Genomic DNA, 27,759 nt, shown 5'->3' with positions numbered 1-27,759 from the left:
CTGTTGACAGATGGGACAGACATGCCAGTTACCTCAGAGGAAATTAGACCGGGAATCCAATTTGAATACCAGCTGTTTTTTAAGCAATTGGAGAGCCCCAGTAGTTGTTCAACATGGTCATCTAACAGGCCTTAAAACTGAGGTAAAGAACTAACAATGGGTTAAAGAAGAAATGCTTTTGTTTCAACTAACATTTCATAAGAATAAAATAATTCTTTAGAACTAGGGCTGAGTAAAAATAATGATTTTCCAATTATCATTACTTCACCACTAGTGTTTATCATTACTTTCAGGGATTGAGTATTTTTTATAAGATACATTAAAAAATCAAATGTATACATTTGTTCCTGTTGTTAAATCTTAAAACAAGTTAAAACCGAAATTAAAAAAAAGAAATAAATCGGTATCAATACTCAGTCTTACAGCTATTAAAACCAACAATAGTTCCTGAAAAATACTGACATATTGTAAAGAGATGTATATCTTAGTGTTTCACAGCTATTTACTTCTTTTTTTTAAGCACTTTCAACTTACATGTAGTAATACAAAATGACAGAAAAACAAAAAAGCCATAATCACCACCATCAATGAAAGAAAAAATCCAAATTAGAGCGTGCAATCATGGGTAACAAGCTAAATTTTGCTAAACCCGTCATCAAATCCATTGTTATCGTGTTGTTTGATTATCATATTTAATTTGTAAGTTGGGCCGGTGGGAGAGCAGATCTCTCTAATCCCCTTTCTCTCTCCTGTGCTCTGCTAATTTGAGTCTGTAATGTTGTATGCTTGTTTGGCAGTGATTGCTATCAGTGACACAAACCTCCTGGGAAGTCTGATCTGACTGGTGGGCCCTCATAGACTGATCTACAGGACTATCTTGCTATATTTGCATAAGCGGCAGGCAGCTTTGATAATGGACAGGCAGGTGTTATGCATTCTGTGACCGTAAGCTACAATCAGTTCTGGGGGTTCTGTTATTAACACTGATAACGGATATGTTTTCATTAAGCAGCCTAAGGAATAGGTCCCTCTATGGAGACTCTGTTTTGAGGGACGAAACGTGAATGCAAACATTTGCAATGCAGTAATATGTACATAGCTTTTCTGCCACTGGGCTTGGATTGGTAGGAAACGGTGTAAAAAACATATAGTTAACCAATGACTAGGGATGTACTGATATTTATCATCATATTATGAAAAATAATCGATAAATTGCCAACATCTATACTATTTTGTCTTAAAATAAAATAAACTATAAAAATCAATGTTAAACGTCAATTTAGGCATCACAACATAATAATGAAAAGTATGGAAAAATTGATATTTATTTTGAGATTTGCAAGTTATTACATTATCAGTATTTTTAAAGATTAACTTTATGTGAATATTAAGGCACCAATATATCATGCACCTTTACCAATGACTAATATGAAATTAACTCTGTAAGGACGCTGGTTGCTGTTCTATATTTAGCCTAACTGAACTGCCTTGAACTGATGTTGATGTTTATGTTATTACAAAATACATCACAAATCCACAAAGGTCCAAAAGACTATAGTTAACATCATTCAACTTCCCTTTTGTCCAGCATTTTGGCACAATGGACATGGCCTCATTCGCAAAGCTGTGTGGTCTGTACTTGCTATACAGTTTGGAACGTATTGTTTAGTACTAGCAGGTATGTTTTTCTGTTTGGGACCCCCTGGTTTGAAGCATTTCCAGTTTCCCCAAGTTCCCCACAGTGCCTGACTGCCCAACACAGCGGACAAGGACACATGGAGTAATTTAGAAGAGCAGCGGGTCGATGTTGTGGCCTTGTGCTTATTGATCTCATCCAGTCGACAGACACATCCATTTCCCACAGCACACAGTGGGACAGGAACAACAGCTTGACACCCCTAGATCATCAGCTCATGAGGAGAGGTATCTTTTTATTTGAGGGATTTTCTTGGAATGTTTCTTTGAAGATGCGGGAATGGGGAGCCATGAATGGTGAGATTCTTGAGAGAAAAGCAGCTCCTGGGATGGAGGGGTCTGTCAGCAGGGGCTGCCACTGTTGAACTATGGCATTCAAGGTATTCATGGACAAAAGGAAACTTTTACCAGCTTTGACCACTTCTGCTTCTTCTTCGAGAAGGAATGTAGGCTGAGAATTTGGAAGACCATTGTGCATTTGAGAGACATAAACTAGTCGTAGAATCAGAACATCTCACTTTCTTTGATTGCTTACTAAAAACACAGCAAGTGATGTCAAACATCTGCAATCAGAACAAACAAATCAGTGTAAAAATGTCCCAGTAAACTTGGCCATCATTGCAGGTCATTGTGGTAATCGCACAAAGGACAGCTGATCTAACCCCTCACATTTAAATGTGAGAGTGATAGATCCAGTTACTAGTAGCTATGACTGCAAATGGCCAACTCATTTACAATCTGAATCCCATTTGATTCCCAGCGGCTCTCCCAGGCATTTCTCTCCACAAGCTGTACCACCCGCCACTGATCCGGAGACAGAGAGCCAGCTTGCCACATATGGATCGTCCCTTGATATCATTCAGTCAGCGTGTAATCTTATTATGCAAAGTCTTAATCCGCACCTATGTCCCAATGCCCAAGGGTGGCAATATTGTGATATCAAGGTTCTGGTAGGTCATGTTGCGTGATCCCTACTCTATTCTTTGGAGAAGATGGGGGACTTAAAAGCCATCCCTAGAGGCCAAAGAAATGGAGAGAAAGAGAGATCTGGGGCGGGTCCAGAGGTATGGTTTTGTCTTGATTTTTTTTCCCTTTTGGATGACAAGATTGACATGAGGTCTCCAGCAAGGATTAGACTTGATTTGGAGCAGTGGGATTTTTTCCAGCAGACACATTATTGGACAAGGGAATAAGGGGCCACCAGCATGGCGAAATTGGATCAGGATTGGCAATCGCTGTGAGTCAGCAATGGAAACATCAACTGCTAAAACAGCAGCTGCCCTGCAGATCTCTCCTCCTTTCAAGTGAAACCACCTTCAGTCACTCGGAAAGGGAGCGGATAGAAAGCGAACTGGGGGTGAGAGAAGCAAAGAGATACGAAGGCTAGTGGTGGTGGGGGTAATTTTGATGTTGGTGAGACTTAACACTGGCGTAATGGGATTAAGAGAAACACCTTTGTGCCCAGAAAAAAGCCACCTGGTGCTGTAAAGAGAAGAGCTGCAGCAAGAGAGAAACAGACAGACACACAGACCGAGGGAGAGAGGGAAAAGACTAATCCGTTCCCACCTCTGGGATGTCATTCATAAAGCCGAGTGATTTCCGCTCTGCTTGCTTCAAGCTAATTCCATCACCAGGAGCGACAGGCGATGGGAATAAAGGGCCGAGCTCATTATTCCAGCCACGGCCTAAAACATGTAGGCATTCCCGTTCCAATTGGAATCAATACCACATGATGGGTTTCTTAGACCCGGAAGTTGTAGAATGATGTTCACTTCCTAAATGAGAAAGACAGGGAATAAAACAGGCAGCTCAGGTGTGGTGGACACTATGAAATGACACATCTACAGCATCTGCAATTACCACCCACTGCATCTCACTCCAAATTAGAGGGTTTCCCTCAATAGAGCTATAAGGCCAATAACCAATTAAGAGATTGGCAAACAATGAAGTTGCATCTCCAAGCAAGCTGTGCGTGGCCAAGCGGTTCCTTGTTGCATTTCATATTCAACTTGCCGTCGTTGATTAGCAAGTCCGCCTCCTTTGAGACATTACTGCTGTGCCTTTTCAGTCTATCAGGCTAAAGACAGAAAGCATCTATCTGCCAACATATATGACATGCTAACATTAAAAAACAGGCAAATGAAGGTGTGTGACAAGCGGGTTGACATAATTATTGGCAAGGGAGGACGTTGTATGTTTTGGTGTACTGGTTGGGGGCAGGTTGGCTTGATTAACAAGGAGTAGTTATTTTTAAAACCAGGTTCTGACATGTTCGGGCATGCAACGGTCGGGTGGGGGCACCTGAGGGCCAGGTGGCTTTATATGTGCACCAGTGCTGTCACTTGTTTAGTCTATGAGCACATTGGGGACGCTCTGGCATTGTGACTCCCCTTGGCAACTGCTTTCACAACAAATGTGTAAACAGCCTATAAAAGAAAACAGTCACGATTCGAACTCACCAAGTCATATTTCAAGCAGATAGTATAGCTCAGGTCTACACATTACTGCAAAAAAACAAAGCAATCCTGTGAATGCAGAATAAAAGTTGCCTATAAGGATTCATAGGTGTTTTGAGAGGTTATACTTTGGCTTAATATAACTGTATCCCTCTCTGTCGGTCTCTCTCTGTCGGTCTCTCTCTCTCTCTCTCTCTCTCTCTCTCTCTCTCTCTCTCTCTCTCTCTCTCTCTCTCTCTCTCTCTCTTTCTCACACACACAGGTCTAGCACTGCATGAGGGCTGTTAGCATTATTGCCAATTGAATGGATAGGATGATGGGATAGGCAGTAAACCTCTGGCTCTCTGAAAGACTCTCAGTCATAAACAAACCAGACAACCACAACACAAGTCTGGACCCATCAGCTTCCTGCAAACATCTTTAGTAGAGTCATCCATCAAAAATAGAGCCAAACCGATACAACCTTAAAGGTTAAGTGGATTATTTTAAATTAAAAATATAATTCTCCTATCCAATATAAAAACATCATGATGAACATAAAATTCTGTAAAAAGCATGTAAAAGAGTAAATACAGATCTATATAAATACAAATTTGGTCAAACCAATTGTCACTATTAACTACGATATTTGCCTCAATAAATTCCTAATAACTGCTTATTAATGGTTAGTAAGGTAGCTGTTAAGTTTAAGAATTGGGAAGTAGAATATGGCCATTTGCATTAATATGTGCTTTTTAAGTAGTAATATCCAGCCAATATCCTAGTAATATGCAGGCTAAGAAGCAACTAGTTAATGGCGAGAATTGGACCCGTTAAAACTGTAAACTGTTACCACAAATTTATTATTAGTAATATCACATTTATAATCCTGAATTCTGAAAATTTATAGGGATAGGCTTGAGATTTTATAATATTTTAAGTACGAAAAAAAAAAAAAAGTTCTCTTCCATCTTCCTCAAGGGTTCCCACCAGCTGGCCCCACTGAAAATGTTGAGATCAGAGGCAAATATGCAACCTTGTCCAAAACACACAAACTATTTTAAAGCAACACCAAGGAACTTTTCCTCTGCGGTCACCCTACAGGTTGGAAGCGGAATTGTCCATTACCGCTGTCATAAATAATTTAGCCTACCGCAGCCTACTGTCGCACGCGCATGCTCGCTGTTTATCCAGCACCGGCTTTGGAATCAACAATGGCCACAGACAAGGTAGAGTATGATGCATGATTTTATGAAATACATCACAAACGAAGAAAAACTATGTATGCCGTAAAGCAGTCGAATTTTGTAGTTCTTTTTGTGCTCCGGTTACTACCCGAAACCTGAAGTTACATAGTGCCAGTAAAAGCGATACAGACCACGTCAGGCTATGGCAGACGTGTCATTTAACCTATTGTAAGTCGATGTACCATCACAAGGGTCTTGGAAATATATTATGAAGGTTGTAAAACTACATAGTGTTACTTTAAAGGTTTGAGCTGAGAGGAGTTAAAAGAGGGAGGGAGGTTTCCTCTTTTGTCCAACCGCCTGCATTAAATAAGAAACCATGAGAGCAAAAAAGGTGATGAAAGTTCATTCAAAGAAAAGGGTCCTATCTTCCAGCTACTTGGAGTGCAGGCTTTGCATTAAAGGAAACTCTTTTCAAAGCTACCTGCGAACAAGAACCGGGATCAGTGGAAGTCTTGCTTAGTCAGACAAAGGTTTTGGGTTACCGTTCACACAGATGTCAACAGGGGAAATAACGTGAGAACAGACACCAAACAACGGAGAGACAAGGTTCGAATTAAATAGTTATGATGTAATTTCCCCCAGAAATACATGTCAGTGCATAAAAACAAACAAAAAACTCATATTGCACCCATAGTCCTGGTGAGGTGTCTGCAAATCATTTTCAATAACATTTAAAATATTTTTCCAAACATTTACCAGAAAAAGAAATTGCAATATCCAATAAAATATACATTTAAAAAAAAATTATATAAAACTACATAGCTTTCTAATTTTCTAACTTGAAAACTGACTTTCTGATCGTTTTTTATGAATGCTGAAATAATTCATTTGGCCAACAAACAAAAATACAGTTCACTCAAGCAATGACTAGAACATTAAAAAAACACATATTTACCATGCAAATTGTTATGAATTATTATGATTCTTTCATCATTTACAGTCACAGACATAAAGGGACATTCATTCAAAGAAACACAGCTGCCCAACTGCCTGGCCAGACCCACAAGTGCACGCAAGGTTGAAAGTTATATCCCCTCAAAAATAGAATGATGATGTCCATCATTGCACTATAATGTGTTGTTGATCCTGTCTGCACATATAGGGGGAACTGAGGACTTAATTAGAGATTTGACAAGCCCACTCTCCAAAAGTGATGAGATTATCCGTAATTGATGTCACAGTAGATTAAAGTTCGGTCCATTGCCGGTCCACTGGCAGGTCTAGCCTCGGTTCAGGCCTCAGGACATTGATGAAAAGCGTGGTTTTGCCCCGATCAAGCCGTTTCTACTATGGGACGACAGATTTTAGCAAACAGCCTAATGACTGTTTGAAGTTTAATAAAGCTATGACCCTATTCCAATGCCACAACCTTGCGGATCCCCCCAAAATTGAGTGGACTGGAGATTACAATAAGGCTCGAAAGAAAAATGAAAAGCTCATCATTAACTGGAGGGCCTTTATCGACCAGTGATGTGTGGAGGCAGTTTGAGACTTCATTGTTGGATGAGGAAAAAAGTGCATTTATTTACATGCAAACAAAGTTAACAAGAGCTAATAGGTTATTGAGTCAACCCGCCTGCTGACTGGTCCAATTGAGGACCGCCTGCCCGGTCCTCGCAAACACAGGGGAGTGAAAGGACGGCGAACAAACAGCATTTCAGTAAACGTCTGGTCTGTAAAAGAGCACGTTTAGCTCAGAGAAAACAACCAAGGGCTTTCTGTGACAGTGAGAGTCTAGTGTGACCCAATTCTGGAAACGGTTATTTGGTGATGCACTTGATAAAAGGTACATGTGAATGAAATGAAATATGCTGCTCAGTTCCACAAAAAAAAAAAGGATACTGGAAAGGTTTTTACAATTTGGTCACTTTGAAGATTTATGTCGAGACCATTAAAAAAATAGCTTTAAGAAAGAAATGTCTTTTGATTTCTGTATAATGTCAAATTTGAATCCACCCGATGAAAAATACAGACAGTTCCTGAAAAAAACACATAATTTCTCATAATGTAAGTGCCAGGCTCAGTTATGAATGGGGCTGACTTCCTGTTAAAATCCACTACGTGTCCATAGAATAAGTCCTTTTTTGGAAAAGAGTTAAATAACAGTCCAATAAGAAACTAGCCTGAAGTATCCAAAAGTGTCATGTAACCTTCTTAACTTCAATGCTGAGCGAACAGGAATTGCAGCACACAACCGTTTCCACTTCTTGTGCGTCATCCTTCTCTAAGATGAATTCTCCTCCACAGCGGCAGCCATACGTATAACATTCAGTGTCTGAAACAGAAGAGATGCTTTATAATTATAACCCATATTTATAATCTATTATTATAAGTTACTTGAGAACAGGGTTCTGACTAACCACAATCCCAGTTCATGTCGTCTAGTGTTATATGGGCGTCCATTGGCCAGCTCTGTTTCAGTTCATGTGCTGCAGAGAAATGTAATATGAAGAGGAAGTCAAATAATTGATGATCAATCCAGGATAAAGCAAGAAATGAGGCAATATGCTCTCTTTCTATCATGAACAATGAAGTATTTCATCAAAAACCAGTTAATAAGTCCTTTTAGCATTGCATTTTACAATAACAGTGGAGAAGGCATTACATTATTACTAATACCTCACTGACAACAAGAAAAAAATATTTATATTATAAGATTACTCTGAAAGTTTTTTATCACAAAAAAAAAAAAAACAAGCCACATCCAGAACCTCTGAGCTTTCACAGGAAAAAGTGTCTGGAAGAGTCCAAAAATTTACAGAGCAATCCTTGCTTGTAGAAATATTTAAGCAATATTCAAAGAGGATTTTTGGGCTGCTGTTCCACTTATAAGAGATTTAGAAAAAGGGAAGCTGCAAAGTCATGTGAGGTCATTTAGAGTGTCCTAGCGAAGCCTTCATGTCTCCTACTGCTGCTATGAATACACACAAATGAGTTGTCTTAAAATATTCATTGAATATTAAAGCAGGGAGTGCTGGGCATTTCACAAGTTTCTGCTTTAAAGGCTGCTAATAAGTGAATTTGAAACTAAAACCATGTGTGAAAAAATGCAATATGACAATCAATTGTCAAGAGGCCGAGAATGAAATTAGATTTCTTTGCTTCCTAATGAATTAGGAATCAGGAACGCGACACTTCCAAGTAACAGTTCTTGTCCCTTTCTGGCATACAGTCTGAGATCTTGGCAATTAACAGGTTTGAATGCAACGTTTTATCATGCTTTCTTTTAATTTGTTTAAAGGAATATCTTAAGTAGGTGCCATTTCAGTTCTGGCGACTAACTTTTATCATTAATTTCTTATAGGTGCAAAAAAAAAAAAAACTTGACAATGAAATGAGCTCCATCTTTGAAATAAGTAGTCCGATGTGTCTTTATTCACCTCAAGAATATCAATAACATTCAGATATAATATTTAGCGAAAAGCTAAGATTTCAGTTATGCAACATAAAAATTTGATTAATTACCTCATACTATACAGAGTACCCCAGAATGACCTCCAGTTACGAACGTACAGCTACGGATGATGCATTTCTGCTCAGTCGTTAAGTCAGAGATGCATAAACTGATGAAATGTATAAAGACTTATTCCTATGACAGAAACCACACGTAAAATGCTATCTCTCCTTATATCTCAAAAATAAGACCCTGTTCATGAATATTTAAAACTGAATACATTGCTGATAAGTAGAGTGCATGAATATTTGCTATATAAATACTATATATATATATATATATATATTTTTTTTTTTTTTTTTTTTTGAAACTGCAAAAGATAAACCCAAGCAGACGTGGCCTTTTAAATAGGAGGCCACTGTATTTGACATCAAACCTTGTCTGGTCAATATTGACACACATTTCAGTGTCCAGTTAATGACTGCAGGGCAGGCTACTTAAGTTGGTTAGGGATTAGTGTATCCTTTGAGCTGGCCAGAATCAATCTCAAACTTAATTAAAACAGACCATATAGACTTTAATTGAGAGTTGAGATTATTTTTTACATCAAATAGACACAAAAATGAACTGTACGGTTGTGTACTTTTTTTGCACCAATATCGACAAACCAATAATTATATTCATGTTATGAGCGATGATGACGAATAAACAGTCACTTAAAATTTGACACTATTTGCATTTAAAATAAAATAAATAATTTTAAATGCTACAGATTAATTTAGCCTAATTATAAATTTACAGTACAAAAAATTATATTAATTTTAACATTTAACAGTGTTATTAGTGTTATATAACATTAACTTTAAGTAAGCATTAGAAAATGGAAAAGAAAATTTTAATATAAAAATAGAGGAAACGAGCACACACAATTAAATATCATCAGTCAATGTATGCAATATGGACTGACAAAAAAAATTTGGTAATATCAGCGAGTCATTGAATCAGCGAGTCTTTAAATCATTTATTCAAACCAATTAAAAAATACTATAATTCTTTCAAATGAATTAAACATTTTCAATTGTCTGCAGCAATTAACATTTTGTGAGATCCCCTAGTAAATTAAATTACATGTTATTTCGTTTAGTTGTCTCTTTAGAATCTTGATCTCTATTTGAAAAATAAAATGTGATTTTCAATTTATCCAGAATCGTGCAGCTCTACTATATAGGAAGTAACAAACTTATTTACATGATGGCCGTATAGTTTGAAACATCTGCTTTACATTAATTGTATGCCTAAATTTATAATATACAGTTTGAGAGACATTTAATATAATTATCATAATATAAAAAAAAAAAAAAAGTTTTGTAATCTAAAATAATGTGTCATTTAATACATGCAAAGCGTGTCTGATATCTGAAATAAAGTCACTGAATTTAAATCAGGAGGTCAACTCCATCACTCCTGCATGTGCAGCCTAAACAAGGCCTGGCTTTTCTGTGGACGCTCACTAAATGTCAAATCTGTGGCTGTGGCGATCAACGTTAGCAAGTAGCTGTGCAAAGTGTTCCCCCCTAAAGGCGATGCCACAGCTCCCCAGTTAATGGCGCACAGGACCCTGGATGTACACTTATTGAAGGTCCTAATGGAGGGCTAGGGGGAGCTTGTTCCTTAGGCGAGAGAGGAGAGAAGCGGACTATCACTTCATGTAAGAACTGGCCATGTGTGACAGACCTGACCTACATTCTCTCTCGCACTCTCTCTTTATTTCCCTCCTCCTCTAGTACCCACAATTCTAGCTACGCTCTTCTGGAAGGAAGCATCTGTCCAGACCAAAGACAACAGCTCGGTTCTCATTCCTTCCTTTGGTATTTTAAATATTTCAGACAATTTTAGTTTGCCAAAGGGCTAGTGACAAAGCTGATGTATCTTAAAAAATTATCAACAATGAACGGAAATGAATGATGAATTTTTATTTTTCAGGGTAAACGTGAGCTGTACTCATCAGTGCTAGACTGTTATGGATGGTTGATATGACATTGCTATGTGACAATTTATCAAGTCAAAAAAGCTCAATCCATGTCTTAAACTGAAAAAAAGACTCAAAAACGAGCTTTAAAATCGCTGGCGTTTCTCACGACACAAACTACCTTGTAACCAATCACGTCAACGTGCTGGCTGGCTTCAGCATATCATTAAAAGTGAATTAGCAAGGGAGTCTCAAGAGATTCCAGGTTATCCCGGTATATTTTTTGTTGATATGAAAGATCGGGTAAATTTAGCAATATAACAAGTGTATCATGTATATTATGATGTTATGATGATCTATATGCCTTTCTCCATGGATGACATTCTGAGTTGTTCAAAGCGTTTCTGATGATTGTTAGAAGGCAGCTGTCTTACTCTGAGATGTGAACGGGAACATGGTTTGTGTAACATTAGCAACACTAGCTGTTTGATAACATAGTCAAGAAAAAGGCTAATCATATTAATAACTTATGTGTCCGACGTTGTTAAGAGCGATACCATTAAGCAGCATTTACCTCAGTAAGTTGGCCGAGTGAATCTGTGAGCTAGTGTGAGCGGAGGCGGGGCTAATTAGAAAATTCACAGATCCGCGTATACTAAATGAAGCAAAGGTGTAGTTACATTACATTCAAGCTATTTTGAGGCATGAAGAATTTAATTTTGTCATTTTGGTGATCAAAGATGAGTTTTAAGGGATAAAATTATTGACTACAGGGGAACATTAATGAAATTGCAACAAAATTGAGGGCAAAAAAGGTACATTGTCCATACTGTAGCAATGTATGAAGCACCGCTCACACAGAATTCACTTCCAAATCAAGCAGCCACTTGACCAACTTGCGAAACACAAGCGAAATCTGTTTCGCCATTCACAAAACTCCCAATCACGCAGATTCCAAAATCCAATACAATGACTATGTTTACATGCAGCCAATATTCGGGTTATGGTCACTATTCGGGTTTCTGAAACATTAGGAATGACCCGTTTACATGCGTGAGCAGAGAGATTTACTCCTGTATACATGGAATTGGAATATCCCGATGTAAACGGCGACGCGTCTGGACGTACGGACAACCTTAAGACGCAATATGCGTCATTTCCAATTCTTCTTCCTGAATCCAAAGACAACAACAACAACAGCAGCACGTGGATAATGAATAGTTCGGGGCAGATAGCGATCGCCTTTGTTTGCGCTTTGGTGCTGGTACTGACCTCGCTCCAAAAGTATGCTGTGCTGCGTCTAGCCATGTTTACTTCCGGTATACTGCACGCAGGTTTTTGTATGCGCCGAGAAGTTCCTGTACTCAAAAGACCAAGATTCCTTGCAAATAGAACATGCGTAGAACACAAATCACTATGGGGATATGCCGATACGAGTTTACATGACCAAAAATTCGGGTTAGAAAAGGGGTACCCCAAGGATCATATCCGGGTTTTTAAAATCCGGGATATGAGCATATTCAGGTTTTTGCCGGTGATTACATGGCCGTGCGCGACCGGGTTAATGCTAATATTCCGGTTTTGAACGGGTTATTGGCTGCATGTAAACGCAGTCTGAAGTCCATTGCATCCAAATAGAATTCTTCCAAAAACTGTGCAGTTTCAATACTGAATGAAACCCGAAAATTCCATAGTATTCTGGGTGGTTGCTAGGGCATTGCTAGGTAATTATTTAGAAAAATACACCCATGTCTCTATGATATTTTGGTCACAAAAATCACAAGTGTGGTCACTTAGCATTACGAAATTCAATACAGCATAGCCCATCTAAACACAATTCCTCCAAATACACTTTAGTAAAGTTTCAGTACTTAGAAGGATTAGACTGAAAGTGAATAAGAGGATAGACAGGAGGGAACGTACCCCGTAGCTGGAGGTTGTACTCCTTCCTACTCTCCTCATTACTCAAAATCTTCCAAGCCTGGTCGACGTCAATGAATCTCTGCAGGTGCTGCTCCGCCTCCCCTTCTGATACGTCCAGCCTCTGCTTGTCCGGGTGAAACTGCCAATCAAAATGCAGAGTGATGAGATGGACAGAAATGATAACCAATGACAGTCATGCCTGATTGAAACTATTACATTTGGATAAAAACTTTTTTTAATGTAATTAAGTCAGATTACAGAAACACATTACAAACAGACACTGTCAATATTTGGTGATACAAAAGGTAGAATAATAAAAATGTAAACGGTGACAAGTCTTGACGCAAAGTTAATGGGCAATTTGCTGAAGGACTTACCAGAGAAGGCAGACCATGGGTACTAAGACGGACAATGGTGCAAAATATATATCAGTTAGGACAGATATGTCGTTTCAATGACAAGATTGGACAGAGTAGACAGTTAGAAGGGCAAAGGCCGCTTCCTTCCTCCAGCCAAAAACACTAATGCGATCCCCACTTGGTGTCCAAAAATATGACAGATCTTATGGTAACATCACAGCTTCGAAAAAATAAACTAAAAATTTACCCAGAAGTCTAATGCAGCCTCCCTAAAGGAAGCTTTAGAGATTTATTTGACAGTCCCTTTCGGCCTAGATGGATCCTTACAGTACAGAGTCATTCTCCTTGAGCAATCTACAGATCGTGGGCTGTGACTATCGATTAGTGGGGGTTGAGGGTCAGCTGAGCCATGGGGCACTTCATTCGCCCACTGGAGAAGAGCGAGGTTGAAAGGGGCAAACGGAAAACAACTTAGATCCTTTCGAGCAGGCATTCAACCAAACTCTGATTATGCTCTGGCACAGGCGAGCACAGCATTGCATGTGTTTGTGTTTTTGTATGGTCGCTATAGTTCAGAAGCCGCATCGCCGCCAAAGTCGGGTAATGATGCATGGGGTGACACTGGGCTACAATAACCGACAATCTGGGGCAAGCCAATTACTGTCCACAGCGATTATATTTTTAATTTTAAGCAACAGGAAGACTGAATTCAACTAATCATTTCAAGCAATTACGTTTAAAACTAATTAAAATTTAAGGGTGCCCGTTCTCCGTTTCCTGTTCATCCCCCCTCCCTCCCTCCTCGCCCCTTTCTCTGTTTGTGTTTTTGTTGTTGTTTTCACTTTGTTAATGGGCGGTCAGAATGCGATGAGAAGAGGAACAGAAAAGCAACTGCAGCAACAAGCCAAAAATTAACTTCCTGATTGAGAGAATCATTAACCATTTCTTGTCACTTTTACAGTGTGGGTGAAAGAAGACAGCGCTGCCGCCTCGCAGCCCACTCTCAAGTATGAAAAAGAGGGGCCAATGAACTTTAACTGAAAGATCCTTAAATATACTGACGTAAATCATTCATTGCGGCCATCCAATTGATGGAAGGTGTTTTGGGAGTGCATTCTCTCCAGCACTAGTGCTTTCACATGCCGTCATTACATTCTGATGACAATTTCAAGTTGGTAAAATGCAAGGAAAGCATCCGTCTTCACTCAAATCTCAGTTTAATTAAAAGTACCAGAGTAAAAAAAGACATTAAGATTAGGAACGGTGCAGGATACCAGCTAAGAGGATTAAATCGATTCGTGTTTAGGATGCTTCAGATCAGAGGATCAGAGAATGACCAAAGCTAAATAGCTAAAGTGAAATCTTGAGCTGTAAGCAAAACTTTAAATCAGCCATGCCATCTAGAATATATATATAATATAATGCACCAGGTGTTAACCTAATATCTATGAAATATAAAACAAAGCCTACTACATAATGAAATGCTTGACATTTTAATTTGAATTAATATTCACAACACGGAAAGTTACACGTTTGTGGAAAAAATCAGTCTACATTTTGACACCCTTTTGTAAGGCATTTTGGGGTGTATTTTAGTACGCATAATGGCAATGAAGATGCACCCGCAAAAACATTGACAAACACTAGCTATATGTTTATGATTTGTTCTTTTTATTTCTGTGGTGTGGCAATCTGAACCATCACCTTTCCCAAAGTAATATATCCAACATATATTCTCAGCCAGCACAGAAAAGGAAAAACAGCTCCGGTCCTGAACCCTGAAAATGGCTGAGCAAGCTTGGCAGCGCAATTTCTCAGTTACCTCCAGCAGGACGCCAGATTCTGCTAGAGAATTAGACTCTCTCCCCAGTGGCGGAATCGGAGATAGGGTTTTGCTTCCCTCTACTCTTTGTAGGTGAGCTCGAGGAGTCAGGACCACAGGTGTGAAGTGCAGCTTAGCCCTGGCAAGCACATACTGCTGCTCCACAAACATCTCCCTGGGTAGTCTTTTGTCAAATAGATAGTCCCTGTGAACTGAGTTTCAGGTCTTTCGTAAGAGAGTGTCTGATTGAGCGCCTGATGGAGAGATGAAGATACACTGGGCTGAATTTGAAAATGCAAGATTTATAAAAAAAATTAAATGTATGAATATATTTTTAATTGGTCAAAGCTAGGCATCTAAAAAACAAAAAACTTTAAGCATTGTGCAAAAAAGATTTACATTTTCTTCAAAAAATGCCCCTTGTATTAAGAATGATACATATACATTATATATAAAATATATTATATATTTCATTATTGATTTGATTTAGATTACATAAAAACACTAACACTGTTCAAAAGCATGGGGTCGGTTTGATTTTTTTTTTGTGGATGTTTTTGAAAGATCACGATCCTTCAGAAATCCTTTTAATATGTTGAGTTGGTACTCAAGAAACTTGTCTTATTATAAATGTTGAATAGTTGTGCTGCTTAATATTTTTGTGGAAACCATGATAATTTGTTTATTTTTCAGGATTCTCTGATTAATAGGAAGTTAAAAAGTTTATTTGAAATAACAATGCAACATTATAAAGGTCTTTACTGTCACATTTGATCGATTTAATGCATCCTTGCTGAAAATAAAAAGTATATATATATATATATATATATATATATATATATATATTACTGATCCCAAACTTTTAAAGTGTAGTAATGTTAAATACACAATATTAAATCCCAAAGTTGTTCCATGCTGTACATAATTCTCTCAGAATCTGGGCCCATCTTTTTAAGAATCAAAATCAGATTGTCACATGACTCAAATATATATATATATATATATATATATATATATATATATAACTTATGAAAACCTTAGGGAAAACCAATAAGATTTGACATTTGAATGTGAATGCTTACTACTGTATACTGTTTTCCAAAGTCTTCTTAAGATGCATTCTGGCTCAATGTTACAAACACTAATGTGGTTATACCACCCATTTACTAGTGTTACTCTACAATTTCCAGTCTGTATAGCTCAGGTACTTGTCATAAATACATAACACAACGAGAGGCTGGAGCTCTGTTAGAGCAGCCCGTCCTCCTGCCCCTCTGGAGTTACACGCTTTAATTGCTGTCTCTTTGCACGCATTGTAAAATATTCATTTACTGGGGCTAATGGAGCTTGGAGAGCAGGAACACAATATAAAGGGCCGGGCAATTTGGAGCACTCGCCAGCTCTAACAATACATCATCATCTCTCAGAGGCTGCGAAGGGAGCACTGCCACATCCTCCGCTGGGCTCTGGTGTTCTGCCTGCAGCCGCTTTCTGCTTCAATGGAAAGAGGAGAGAGACCAGAGCACAAAGGCTACTACCATCACACTACTGCCACCTACTGTCAGGCTGAACTCAGAATGAAGGAATGATGCAGGACACTGTGACTGCAAACAGTAATCCCAAGTAATACAGCAGTATAGATTGCTTTAAGCCTGAGGTTACAATGGCAATGCTGAATCAGTAAGCCGACTCCTGCCCGACTGTCTGGCTATAATATGAAGAAACCAATACGTGATGGCATTTCCATTACAAGATGCTGATTCGTTTGACTTTGACAGGCTAAAAAACCTGAATTATTATCAATGTCATTACCAATCACTCTCCTGCTGTATATTGCGTAAGCCATTGGAATGGAGTCTTCAAACTGCTTCTACAAATTGCACGGCACACATCCTGATTTATCAACTGGTGTTATGAGATTGCTGTAATTAAAATGGGTTTCGGATTAAACAAATCAGCTTTAGTATAACTTGACTGGGATAAATCAACCTGCAATGTGTATTAATGAGAAATACTGATGCCATTGATTAATTGTGCATATATTTTCAAAGCTTGTATTTAGCAAGAACAATTTGCCCAAGGAGGAAACTTTGATGGGAGAATCAAGCATAACCTTTATCTTGGTATGAACTTTATCAGTAGACATGCACTGCATAACATGCAGCACTTATTGTGTATTAAATAACATTTATGGCAGTGGTCTGCAGTCTCGTAGACTTCAAGGCCCACTGTTTCAGTATAAATGATAATGAATAAGGAAGTATCAGTGATAAAATTAGCATGCACATTACAGGGATATTGGCTGTTTATTAGTACTTATAAAGCACATATTAATGCCTTATTCTGCATGACCATATTCTACATCCCTAAATCCTACCGAATATCTAAAACTACCAACTACCTAACTAACTATCCTGACCATAATGCCCTGGTGAACAAAAAAATCCTAAGTATACTTGCAGCCAGACTGATTATCAGTATACTTCAAGAGTGTTAATGATTAGTTAAATTGAAGTGTGCTATTTTGAAACAACTAATTTTGTACTAAGTATATTTTAGTTGTAATTAAATAGTAAAGCATAACTTTAAGTGTATTTAGTGTACTTTTGTGTACTAAATTGGACCAACTTCAAGTATACATGGTATAGGCTCATTAATACCTTTGGCTTATTCCAAATACTACAAATTGCATATTTTGTCTTCAATAACAAATGTACATTATTAGACAAATAAAACTTAGCTATACTTTGTACAAAATACTATTAAATACTATAATGTATTTTGAAAGTATACTTTCAATGCATTGTTACAATGATCATTTCCAGCACACAGATAAAATATACCTAAAATATATTTTCAATGAAGTGCAAATAAATACATTTAAAAAATAAACTGAATTTTCACTTCAAGTATATTCTCTAAAATATATTTTTAGAAAATAGTACATTTATTTTAAAGTGTGTTAAAAGTTGTATTGTGAAATATACGTTTAATATATTTAAAGATAGTACAATTGTTGTTAGTATATTTACAATGTACTATTATATATTCCCCGTTTGAGAACCAACATTTGCTGAGTACCTACCATGAGGATGAGCTTCTGATACTTCTGTTTCAGCTCTTGTATGTCATCTGTTGGACAGGCACCCAGTATTGAGTACCAGTCTTTATGTAGACCACAGGAACCTGCCATAATTCTGCAGGATACAAACAAAAATACAAAAGAAAGCATGTTTGTTCCAATTAAATAAATAGTAAGTGCATGACGATTAGTTGAAATGTAATTTATAACATTCATACATTCATATTGACCACATTACTCTTTAAAAGTAATGATTAATTAATAGTAAACAGTTAAGACAGTGTGTCTTCAGCAGTCAGTTGGTAGGATGTACAGTACGTCTCATTTAACTAGTGAAAAAGCATACAAAGCGATAAAAAGTAAGATAAACACACACACATATATATATATATTGTATGATGATATCGTGCAAGGGCACTGTCTCGCTTCCTACCCTAATATGAAGGCGTTTTCTCCGCTTCTATGCAGCTGTCATCCGCGTTGGCCTTTCCAGTCCATGCTGCTTCCTCCAGTGTGAAGGTTTGCCTCGCTCTTTAACGCACTGACAGAAACACGTATGATTTGATAAACTCATATTTTATTATCTGAAAGAGTTTTGAACTAGCCAAATTGCGTAAAATCACACATAATACGTAATTATGTTTGTAGTTGAACAATGTAATGTCTATTTTTGAGCATTTCACTGAATGAACAGGAACTCCTCAAGCTAACGTTTCTACACGGATGCTTTAGAGAGAAACACGAGAGCGGGCGCGCTGCTGCATCTATGGAAACGATGATGGAAACCTTTTACTGTCTATGATGGAAACAGAGACGAGCTCTAATGTCTATCTATGGGAAGCAAACAGTTACTGTTTACAACAGCCGAGTGAGCCGCAAGCTGCTAATATTCAGCTTTTATTCAAATTAGACCATTTTTACTTTTTAGTCGGAAAAAATTTATGAATAACAAAAATTTATTCCAGAATGGTTCCTAATCACATTTATATTGGGATAAGTATCAGATAGATTCATTGATTGGTATGTTTGATTGTTAGGGTTCGAAACAGATGACTGGACATGCAGACAGAAATATTGAAATTCAGAAAATATTTGTGGTAACTTTTGATAAAGTGCTATCATAAATTCGAATGATACTTTATTTACCTGAAAAATCCTAAAGCACATCTTCAAATACAGAACTTAGCTAAAAAAAGGAAAGGAAACATTATATTATAATGGGATGACATAAAATATTGATATTTTGCTTTGACAAAATTACAAAAAAACACTTCCATATGGTAGCATATGTGTGATTGTGACAAGGGTTGCGAGAAAGGTTAGTGGATCTTTGTTAATTGTGTTGGGAATTATCTAAAATATCATGTATGTCATAGTCTACAGAGGGCAGACAAAGAAAGAAGAAAAAAATCACACTGTGCACACCTCAGCCACTGTCTCCAGCTACTAATTAACAAAGTCTTTAATGAGCACTGTGAAAGATGCCACATGTAACAGAGAAAACAGATTGTTTGTCGGGGCATGTTTACTCAATTTAGGTTTATTATGAAGCAATTAATAATTTCATGATGAAATACAGATTTTTTTTTTACATTTCAGATGTATAATACAGGCACAATAACAGATGTTTGTTTTCTTGATTTACTGATGCATGTAATTCGTTTGTGTAATTCTACTTCTAGGGCAGGAAAAGTTGTGCTGTTGTAGTGTCTTAAAAGTTGTAGAGAAAATACTACACTTTATTACAGAATGCTTATCATTAGGTTGCACTAATTTTTGCTTCCCTTTATATAAATATAAAGGCTGTTTTTAATATAAATACTTTAATATAAAGGAGGGTGTCACTTAAAAAAGAAATTTAACAGAATTATAAATATATTTTATATGTTAAACACTGTTACTAATACTTCTTGACTGCTGTTGTTATTTACAGACTCTGTAGGTGTTAACGAGAAAAGATTTTGACTGGCGTACATCTAACAACACTCAAATATTACTTTAATTACTGGAACTGAAAAGCAAACAAAGCAAACAGAACAAACTTTACCATGACATTGTGCAACTGTTCTAACGTATAATTATTTGTGCTAATTACTGATTTAGAAGTTGGGACGAATTAAACAAAGTAATTAGCAAATGGCATACTCATTAGTTTCATCCTTGTTCTTGTGTATTGCGTGTGATGCATAAATCCATGAAGCACTCAGTGATCAAACGAGCAAACACATTTCTTTGAGTTCCTAAGGTCATTCATAAATTAAACCTGATTATCTTTGGTTTAATAAGGAAGTTCTTCATGAACTTTTGTAGAAAAAACATAATCCTAAGCAGTGTTGGGGGTAACACAATAAAAGTAATGTGAGATACGTAAGATATGTGAGATACGACAGATTACTTCTTTCAATTGGCTTTATGCCCAGCTTCACTACTTCCTGAACTTTAGCCAGCTCCTTTGTTTCCTGTCTGCCATTATTGGACAAACTGATTAATCGAGGTGTGCCTGGGCTCAGTAACAACAATAATAACAGGCACACATTGATTAATCAGTTTGTCCAATAATGGCAGACAGGAAACAAAGGAGCTGGCTAAAGTTCAGGAAGTAGTGAAGCTGGGCATAAAGCCTATTATCTAGTAAAGTAACATTACTTTTATTTCCAACAAAATATCTGAGCTCGTTTTTCAAATATGTAAGTTACTTTGTTTTCCCATATTGATAGGCAGCTCTGTCCCCATTTTGAGAAAATTGTGAGTTGTGCAGAGTCTGTGTTAACATGATGATTATTGTTGTTCTAGACTAGGGGGCTTTCACACTTGGTTCGGTTGCCTCTTCCGAAACCGAGTTCGAATGATATTATTTGTAACCGAAACGTGGTGCGCTTGCGTCATCATGCTGCAGTTGGCGTAATCGTGTTGCTTGGTAACCGGCGGGCTATGAATGAAAAGGCGTCAAAATGGATAGAATTGACCGCTTCACATTTGTTCTTCTTTTTTAACCTTTGGTTTTGTTTTCAAAGAAAACATACAGAAACACACTTGCGTCTGTCTGCCGCAAAAGTATTAAAATCGTTCCAAAGTCAATTTTTGCGGAGGCAAGGATTTAATCATCTCTCTGCTTGCAGTGTGTCAATCCCGCTTTTCGCCAAGGTAACGTTAAAGGGTAACTAAACCAGTAGTATGTTCCTGCACAACCGGAGGCAGCAGTTTCTGGACCCCAGTTTTAGGACCGCAGTTTCAGAACCCTAGTTTTTTTTGTGACAGCGCCACCTACCGAACTGGATGATATAGTGGCGGCAGCGGTTTCGAGAAGGGTATTCCTGCACAACCGGAGGCTGCAGTTTCAGGACCCCAGTTTTAGGACCCTAGTTTTCTGTTACAGTGCCACCTACCGAACTGGATTACCGAAAACACTCATCATTTAACCCCTTTCGTCAGTAGTATGTTCCGGCACAACCGGAGGCAGCAGTTTCAGGACCCCAGTTTTAGGACCGCAGTTTCAGGACCCTAGTTTTTTTTGTGACAGCGCCACCTACCGAACTGGATGATATAGTGTCGGCAGCGGTTTCAGGACCGCAGTTCTAGGATCCAGGTGGTTTAGTTTGTACATAGTATCAAGATCCACCTATTATCTTAAGTCTTGTTAGAAATAAATAAATAAATTTTTTGTATCATATTCCGGTCGCGGTTTAAAATGGTTTTAAGTTAAAAAAAAGATGTTGAAATATGTTATATAGCATTTTATATGCAGCTAATGGCTACACCTTGCTTAGCAATACTGTAAACATTCTTTATTCATATGAAAATATCGAAAATCACACACAAACCACATATACTCGAAATCGTGCATTTATTAGCTTCTTGTTTCAGGTGAAGAGATGTGTCTTAGCTTTGTTATCACGGAGGTCAGAATGAGGAAGTCTACACAGCAGCGCGTCATGCAGAAGGGCAGGATTATTGTCACGTTCAACCACGTGAGATGATTGACAGCTCTATAACGAATAAGAGAGCGCAGAGAACTGACGCAAATCAGGAAGAGGAGAGATAGATCCATAGGCATATCTCACTGTGTTCGCTGTTTGAGCTTCAGATCGCATAATTTAGTGGAACATGAAAATCATTATTTCTCCAAATATGTGCACCATTGGACAAGAGCCCTGGCGGATGCTGTATGTATGTGAACACAAATAAACCGGAGAAGACGTGAATGACTGCTTAATGAGTGATGATTTCTATTCAAAATAACGAACGTTACAGATTAATAATTTTGCACTCCTGTCATAAATTAAGAAACTAATGTCACTGCAAACCAGTTTTATCACAAACAGTGGTCAACTATCGAAGCTGGAGTTTTAAATATTTCTAATGATGCTCAGTTTGTCCAGATCAAATAAGTAAGAGTGTGATGTGTTAACGAATAATGAATGTTGAACAATTATCTGGGGCCGTCTGTGATCTTTGCCACGAAAGGGGTTAAATGATGAGTGTTTTCGGTGATCCAGTTCGGTAGGTGGCACTGTAACAGAAAACTAGGGTCCTGAAACTGCGGTCCCATGGGGTCCTGAAACTGCTGCCTCCGGTTGAGCAGGAATACCTTTCTCAACTCAACCCCTGGTAAAAGCCTGACTCCACCCACTGGCAATATTTGAAAAATGCTGGAAAAGTGGGCAGACCCCAGAGGAGATAGAGGCAGGGCTGAGCGGGGGGGCGTGCACCTGAGACCCGCAGTGACAGCTGCTGTCAAACTAGCTAAAATGGAGTGACGCAAGTAGCTTTGCAACAGAACGGTCATTTGAAGTCGAGAACTTTTCTCCCCCACCTTCACCTGAAGTGGAGGAGGGTGAATTGTCTTAACTCCCGCATCGCGATCGGCATCCGATTACTGCTATACTTAGTCATTTTGAGGTAATTTTTTCCAGGATTATTATTACTATTACGTTCATTATATTTTGCTGCTATGTGAAAAAAATAATCAGCAAATCGCGCCGGCGCGTTTGTCGACACCTGGGGCCAGTTGCACCAACAGGGCTTACGCCTGGTCTTAAGGTAAGTAGGTCTTAACTGAGCATTCTAAGTCCGACCTAGTTACGACTGTTGCACCATCCAGGCTTAAGTCCTCTTCTCGCTAAGACCGGGCGTAAATCTTACGCCTAGTCAGTAGCAGGCGTAAAGTCAAAATCTAGGCATATACTAGCGTTAATAGGCCTATCCGTTTTCCGACAGATAATGTTTCTATAGTAACCACTAAAAGCAAGTGATTGTTCATTGAATCGTTAAAATGATTTGTTAAAAACGGTCAAAAAATCTTCCTGTCTGTTGCATGGAGACTCTGCTACAGTTTCATTTTGAAATTCTCGTCAGCAAAATAAAGGGGAAAAAAACAATATTCACAATCTAAAAAGTAACTCACAATGTTAACTCATTGTTAATTTAACTGTTGTATAAAATAAATATCACATTTGCAATTGTGCACATGAAAACGGCCCTTTTAATAACATAAATATAAGACAAAAAAACTTATTTTGGGACATACCTATAACTGCAGTGACACATCACGCAGTGAAAACAAGCACGAGAGACAAATGTGATGTCAGCTCGCAGTGCCTCGTCCATAGTTAAAACAATGATTACAATATCATCATAGACGATACATTACGCACACTCCTAAGCACATAAAGAATGAACTTACACTTGAACTGACATTTATTACCAACGTTCTTCTACCTCACCTCTCGCGTGCAGGAGACAGACGTAATGCTGCCGCGAATGAAGCGAATTGTCACGTGCTGCATGTACAGCTCTATTAACTGAATACTATTTTAACCCCTTAACTGTCACATTAAAAATGAAAGTTTCAATTATTAACTGAAAGTCCTTTCCTTTTTCTTGATCCTCCATTGATATGGCTACAAGTTAACCAAACAGCGGAAGATAGTTTACAACGTAACCCCAGCAACGCATGCTGCTAGGCAACCGTGGCCATTCACAGGAACGCGCATTGCTAAAACCAGGCGTAGTTAAGCCTAGGCTTAAGTTTGGTTGGTGCAACCGACGTTAGGTCAACTCTAAAGACTGGTCTTAACTAAGACCTACTTAGCAGTTAGGACCAGGCTTAGTAAAGCCCTGTTGGTGCAACTGGCTCCAGAGGATTAACTTTAGCCTAATAAGAAGGAACATAAATTGTGATTAAAAATATATGCTCACTCACATCATGACGCCGCTGCGGTGGTGGAGTTCATGCGGGAAGAGCAGCGTTTGGCAGCACGAGCTGTGTGGAGAAGCCCATTTCCACCTCCATTTCGTAGGAGAAGCAATCCCACGTAAAATGCAGGTTGCACACTGGAGCAATAGGCGAGATTAACTACCTAACGTTAGGCTACACAAAATAATCTAAATAACTATATAAATGCTATGCTAACTAGATGCTAATATATATCTATCCTGATCGTTTTTAATACTTGTAATTGCAACTCCTGACTCGCTACAGTAGTTTTGACGGAACCAGATCGTTTTATACCACGGGCTGCCGCACCAAGGGCGTGACAGAGTGACGTCAGAGAGTATTCTACGTCAGAGAGTACCCCTAATGCAGAGCTTTCCATTTAACCTGAAGAGGGCAGCACTCAGACGTTTTTACACCATATATTTGAAAATTAAAACACTTTAGACCCAAATGTCAAAAAATGTACTCGAATCAATGAACAGCATTTATGAAGCTCCATTCTTACAGATAATTAACTAAATAAGTTGTTTTAGTGTTTAATTACCCTTTAAGTGTATACACACACACACACACAGCGACTGTCCTGTCTACCACAGACATTATAAGTCATCAATAGCGTTTCACTTCCACGGTTTGGTTCGATTGCGTTCATATCACCAAAGAACCGTAGCCTACTGGAGTTCACATGAACCGTGCCCCAGACCACCTTTTTAGGGGGCTTTCACACTAGCACTTTTGGTGCTTACCCGGTTTCGAATGATGTCAGAGTTCGGTTCGTTTGGATGATGTGAACGCTGTCTTCCGAACTAATAATTAAACAGTTATGCTTAATCCATTAAAAAGTTATGCTTTTCGAACCGTTAAAAAGGTGGTCTGGGGTACGGTTCATGTGAACTCCAGTACGGTTCACTGCTGATATGAACGCAATAGAACCAAACCGTGGAAGTGAACCGCTATTGATGAAATATAATGTATAATGTGGTCGACAGGACAGTCGTCAGTGTGTGTGTGTGTGTGTGTGTGTGTGTGTGTGTGTGTGTGTGTGTGTGTGTGTGTGTGTGTGTGTGTGTACACTTACCTTGACGAAAAGCAGGACACACTGCAAGCAGAGAGATGATTAATGCTTGCCTCGGCAAAAATTGTCTTCGGCTGACAGCCAGCTGTCTTTGGAAACGATTTTAGTACTTTTGCGGCAGAGAGACGCAAGTGTGTTTCTGTATGTTTTCTTTGAAAACAAAACTAAAGGTTAAAAAAAAGAAGAACAAATGTGAAGCAAGCAGTTCTATCCATTTTGACGCCTTTTCATTCATAGCTGCGCCGGTTACCAAGCAGCACGATTACGCGCCAGTGAAGCGAGCAATTCTATCCATGTTGATGCCTTTTCATTTGTAGCGGCGCCGGTTACCAAGCAACACGATTACGCGCCAGCTGCAGCTTGATGACGCAAGCGTACCAGGCTTCGGATACAATATAATGTGAAAACAGTCCATCGAGGGCAGGGGGAGGGGGGAGCAATCGAACTCGGGTTCGGAACAGGCAATCGAACCAAGTGTGAAAGCGCCGACCCGAGTACGGTTCGCGGGTGCGCACCCGAGTTCGGAAGACAGCATTCACATCATCCAAACGAACCGTTTTCAGAACTTTTTTGTTACACTGGGCCCGTTTGCTGCAGTCCGAGCCCAGGCGCGATTGTTCCCGGCGCCCCCCGCAGCGTTGGTCTGGTTTCATACTCAACTTGATTCTATCCAACTCTGGTGCGTTTGCGTGCATCTTACGTCATTCCAAACGTGCACGGCGCATGATAGAAAACACGACGCAGGTCAATATATTGTGTTTTTTTTATTAATTTGGTGCTATTATGCATAGCTGAGTAACAACGCAGGTTAAGTATGTGTGTGTGTGTGTGTGTGTGTGTGTGTGTGTGTGTGTGTCGCATAAGCTGTCTTTCTGCTGCTTGCAAATGGACTCTTTTGAGGAGACAGTGGATTTCTATTAATTTGTTGCCCTGATTGCACGCACTATACGCGAATACACTGCAGACTCACTCTTGCTCGTATCCAGGGTAAATATTCATCTCTTACGTGTGTTTTATTTAACAAGATACATCATAATCGGCTAAAACGCATGCGCAGGACACTTTACTTCCTGAACAAATGCGCACCCGAGTCTGTGTTGCTTTCACATGCACGCGAACCGCAGCACGGTTCGGGAGCAACCGAACTGAGACCAACTCCTCCAGGTTGTCTCGGGTTCGGGACCCAGTGCGCACCCGGGTTCACATGACAGCGTTCACATTAGCGATTTTTCATGCGAACCGTGCCCCGTTCCGAACTAAACTGCCAGTGTGAGGGGGCTTTTACACTGGGCTCGTTTGCTGCGGTCCGAGCCCGGGCGCGATGGTTCCCGGCGCCCCCCGCAGCGTTGGTCTGGTTTCACACTCAACTTGATTCTATCGAACTCTGGTGCATTTGCGTGCATCTTACGTCATTGCAAACGTGCACGGCGCATGATAGAAAACACGACGTGGGTCAATATATTGTATTTTTTTTATTATTTTGGTGCTATTATTCATAGCTGAGTAAACAACGCAGGTTAACTGTGTGTGTGTTTCGCATAAGCTGTCTTTGCTGGCTTGCAAATGGACTCTTTTGAGGAGACAGTGGATTTCCATTAATTTGTTGCCCTGATTGCACGCACAATGCGCGAATACACTGCAGACTCACTCTTGCTCGTATCCACTGTAAATCGTCATCCCTTACGTGTGTTTTATTTAACTAAATACATCATAATCGGCTAAAACGCATGCGCAGGATACTTTACTTCCTGAACAAGTGCCCATCCGAGTCCGTGTTGTTTTCACATACACGTGAATCGCAGCACGGTTCGGGAGCAACCGAACTCAGACCACCTCCTCCAGGCAGTCTCGAGTTTGATACCCCAGTGCGCACCTGGGTCCCATGACAGCGTTCACATTAGCGATTTTTCATGCGAACCGTGCCCCGTTCCGAACTAAACTGCCAGTGTGAAAGTCCCCTGAAAGCCCCCTAAAAAACAAACAAGTGAGCCCAGCCCAGGTGAGGAAATGTAACGCAAAAGTAACGTAATGCATTACTTTCCATAAAAAGTAACTAAGTAACACAATTAATTACTTTTTAGGGAGTAACGCAATATTGTAACGCATAACTTTTAAAAGTAATTTTCCCCAACACTGCTCCTAGACAATGCACAATGGTAATACAGACTTCTACTGTAGAAGTCTAAAATTGTGGTTGAGCTTCATGGTTAGAGCAGATGAGTTTTGAATGGTTCGTATTTTGCAAGCCATGGAATGAAATAAACAAATAATTTCAGCCAGTTGATATTGAAGCCAGAGATTATGAGTGATCAGTTTGTTCACTGACCCAGTGTTGAAATTCACCCTGAAATTTGGCTCTAGGAAAATGGCTGTTCCTGCTGTGTCCATAACTCTAGAGATTTATTCTTTAAAACTGTGGGCCAAAGAAGCTGTAGGTATACCTCGAAAAGTTGTTAAATGCTCAAAATAAAGAACATTTTGGTTTATGGGAAAAAATGTGACAACCTCATAAACAGACTTCCCAGCATGTATTACTTT

The 27,759-nt window shown here is 38.9% G+C and overlaps 1 protein-coding gene across 1 annotated transcript; it reads right to left on the bottom strand.

Annotated features, from left to right (window-relative positions):
• Positions 1-5,927: 5,927 nt before the first annotated feature.
• Positions 5,928-18,488, bottom strand: dnajc24 (DnaJ (Hsp40) homolog, subfamily C, member 24). Its single transcript, XM_077210570.1, has 5 exons — positions 18,363-18,488; positions 17,933-18,044; positions 12,667-12,805; positions 7,741-7,809; positions 5,928-7,655 (listed from the first exon to the last, which is right to left on the bottom strand). Exons 2-5 carry the CDS (start codon positions 18,038-18,040, stop codon positions 7,522-7,524), a joined length of 450 nt encoding a protein of 149 aa, XP_077066685.1. The 5' UTR covers positions 18,041-18,044; positions 18,363-18,488; the 3' UTR covers positions 5,928-7,521.
• Positions 18,489-27,759: the final 9,271 nt, after the last annotated feature.

Source organism: Siphateles boraxobius, unplaced genomic scaffold (genome assembly GCF_051911475.1).
Source record: "Siphateles boraxobius isolate OS27281-9 unplaced genomic scaffold, OSU_SipBor_1 65, whole genome shotgun sequence".
In the NCBI taxonomy this organism is placed as follows: Eukaryota; Metazoa; Chordata; class Actinopteri; order Cypriniformes; family Leuciscidae; genus Siphateles; species Siphateles boraxobius.
This window is presented reverse-complemented; position numbering and strand designations above follow the sequence as displayed.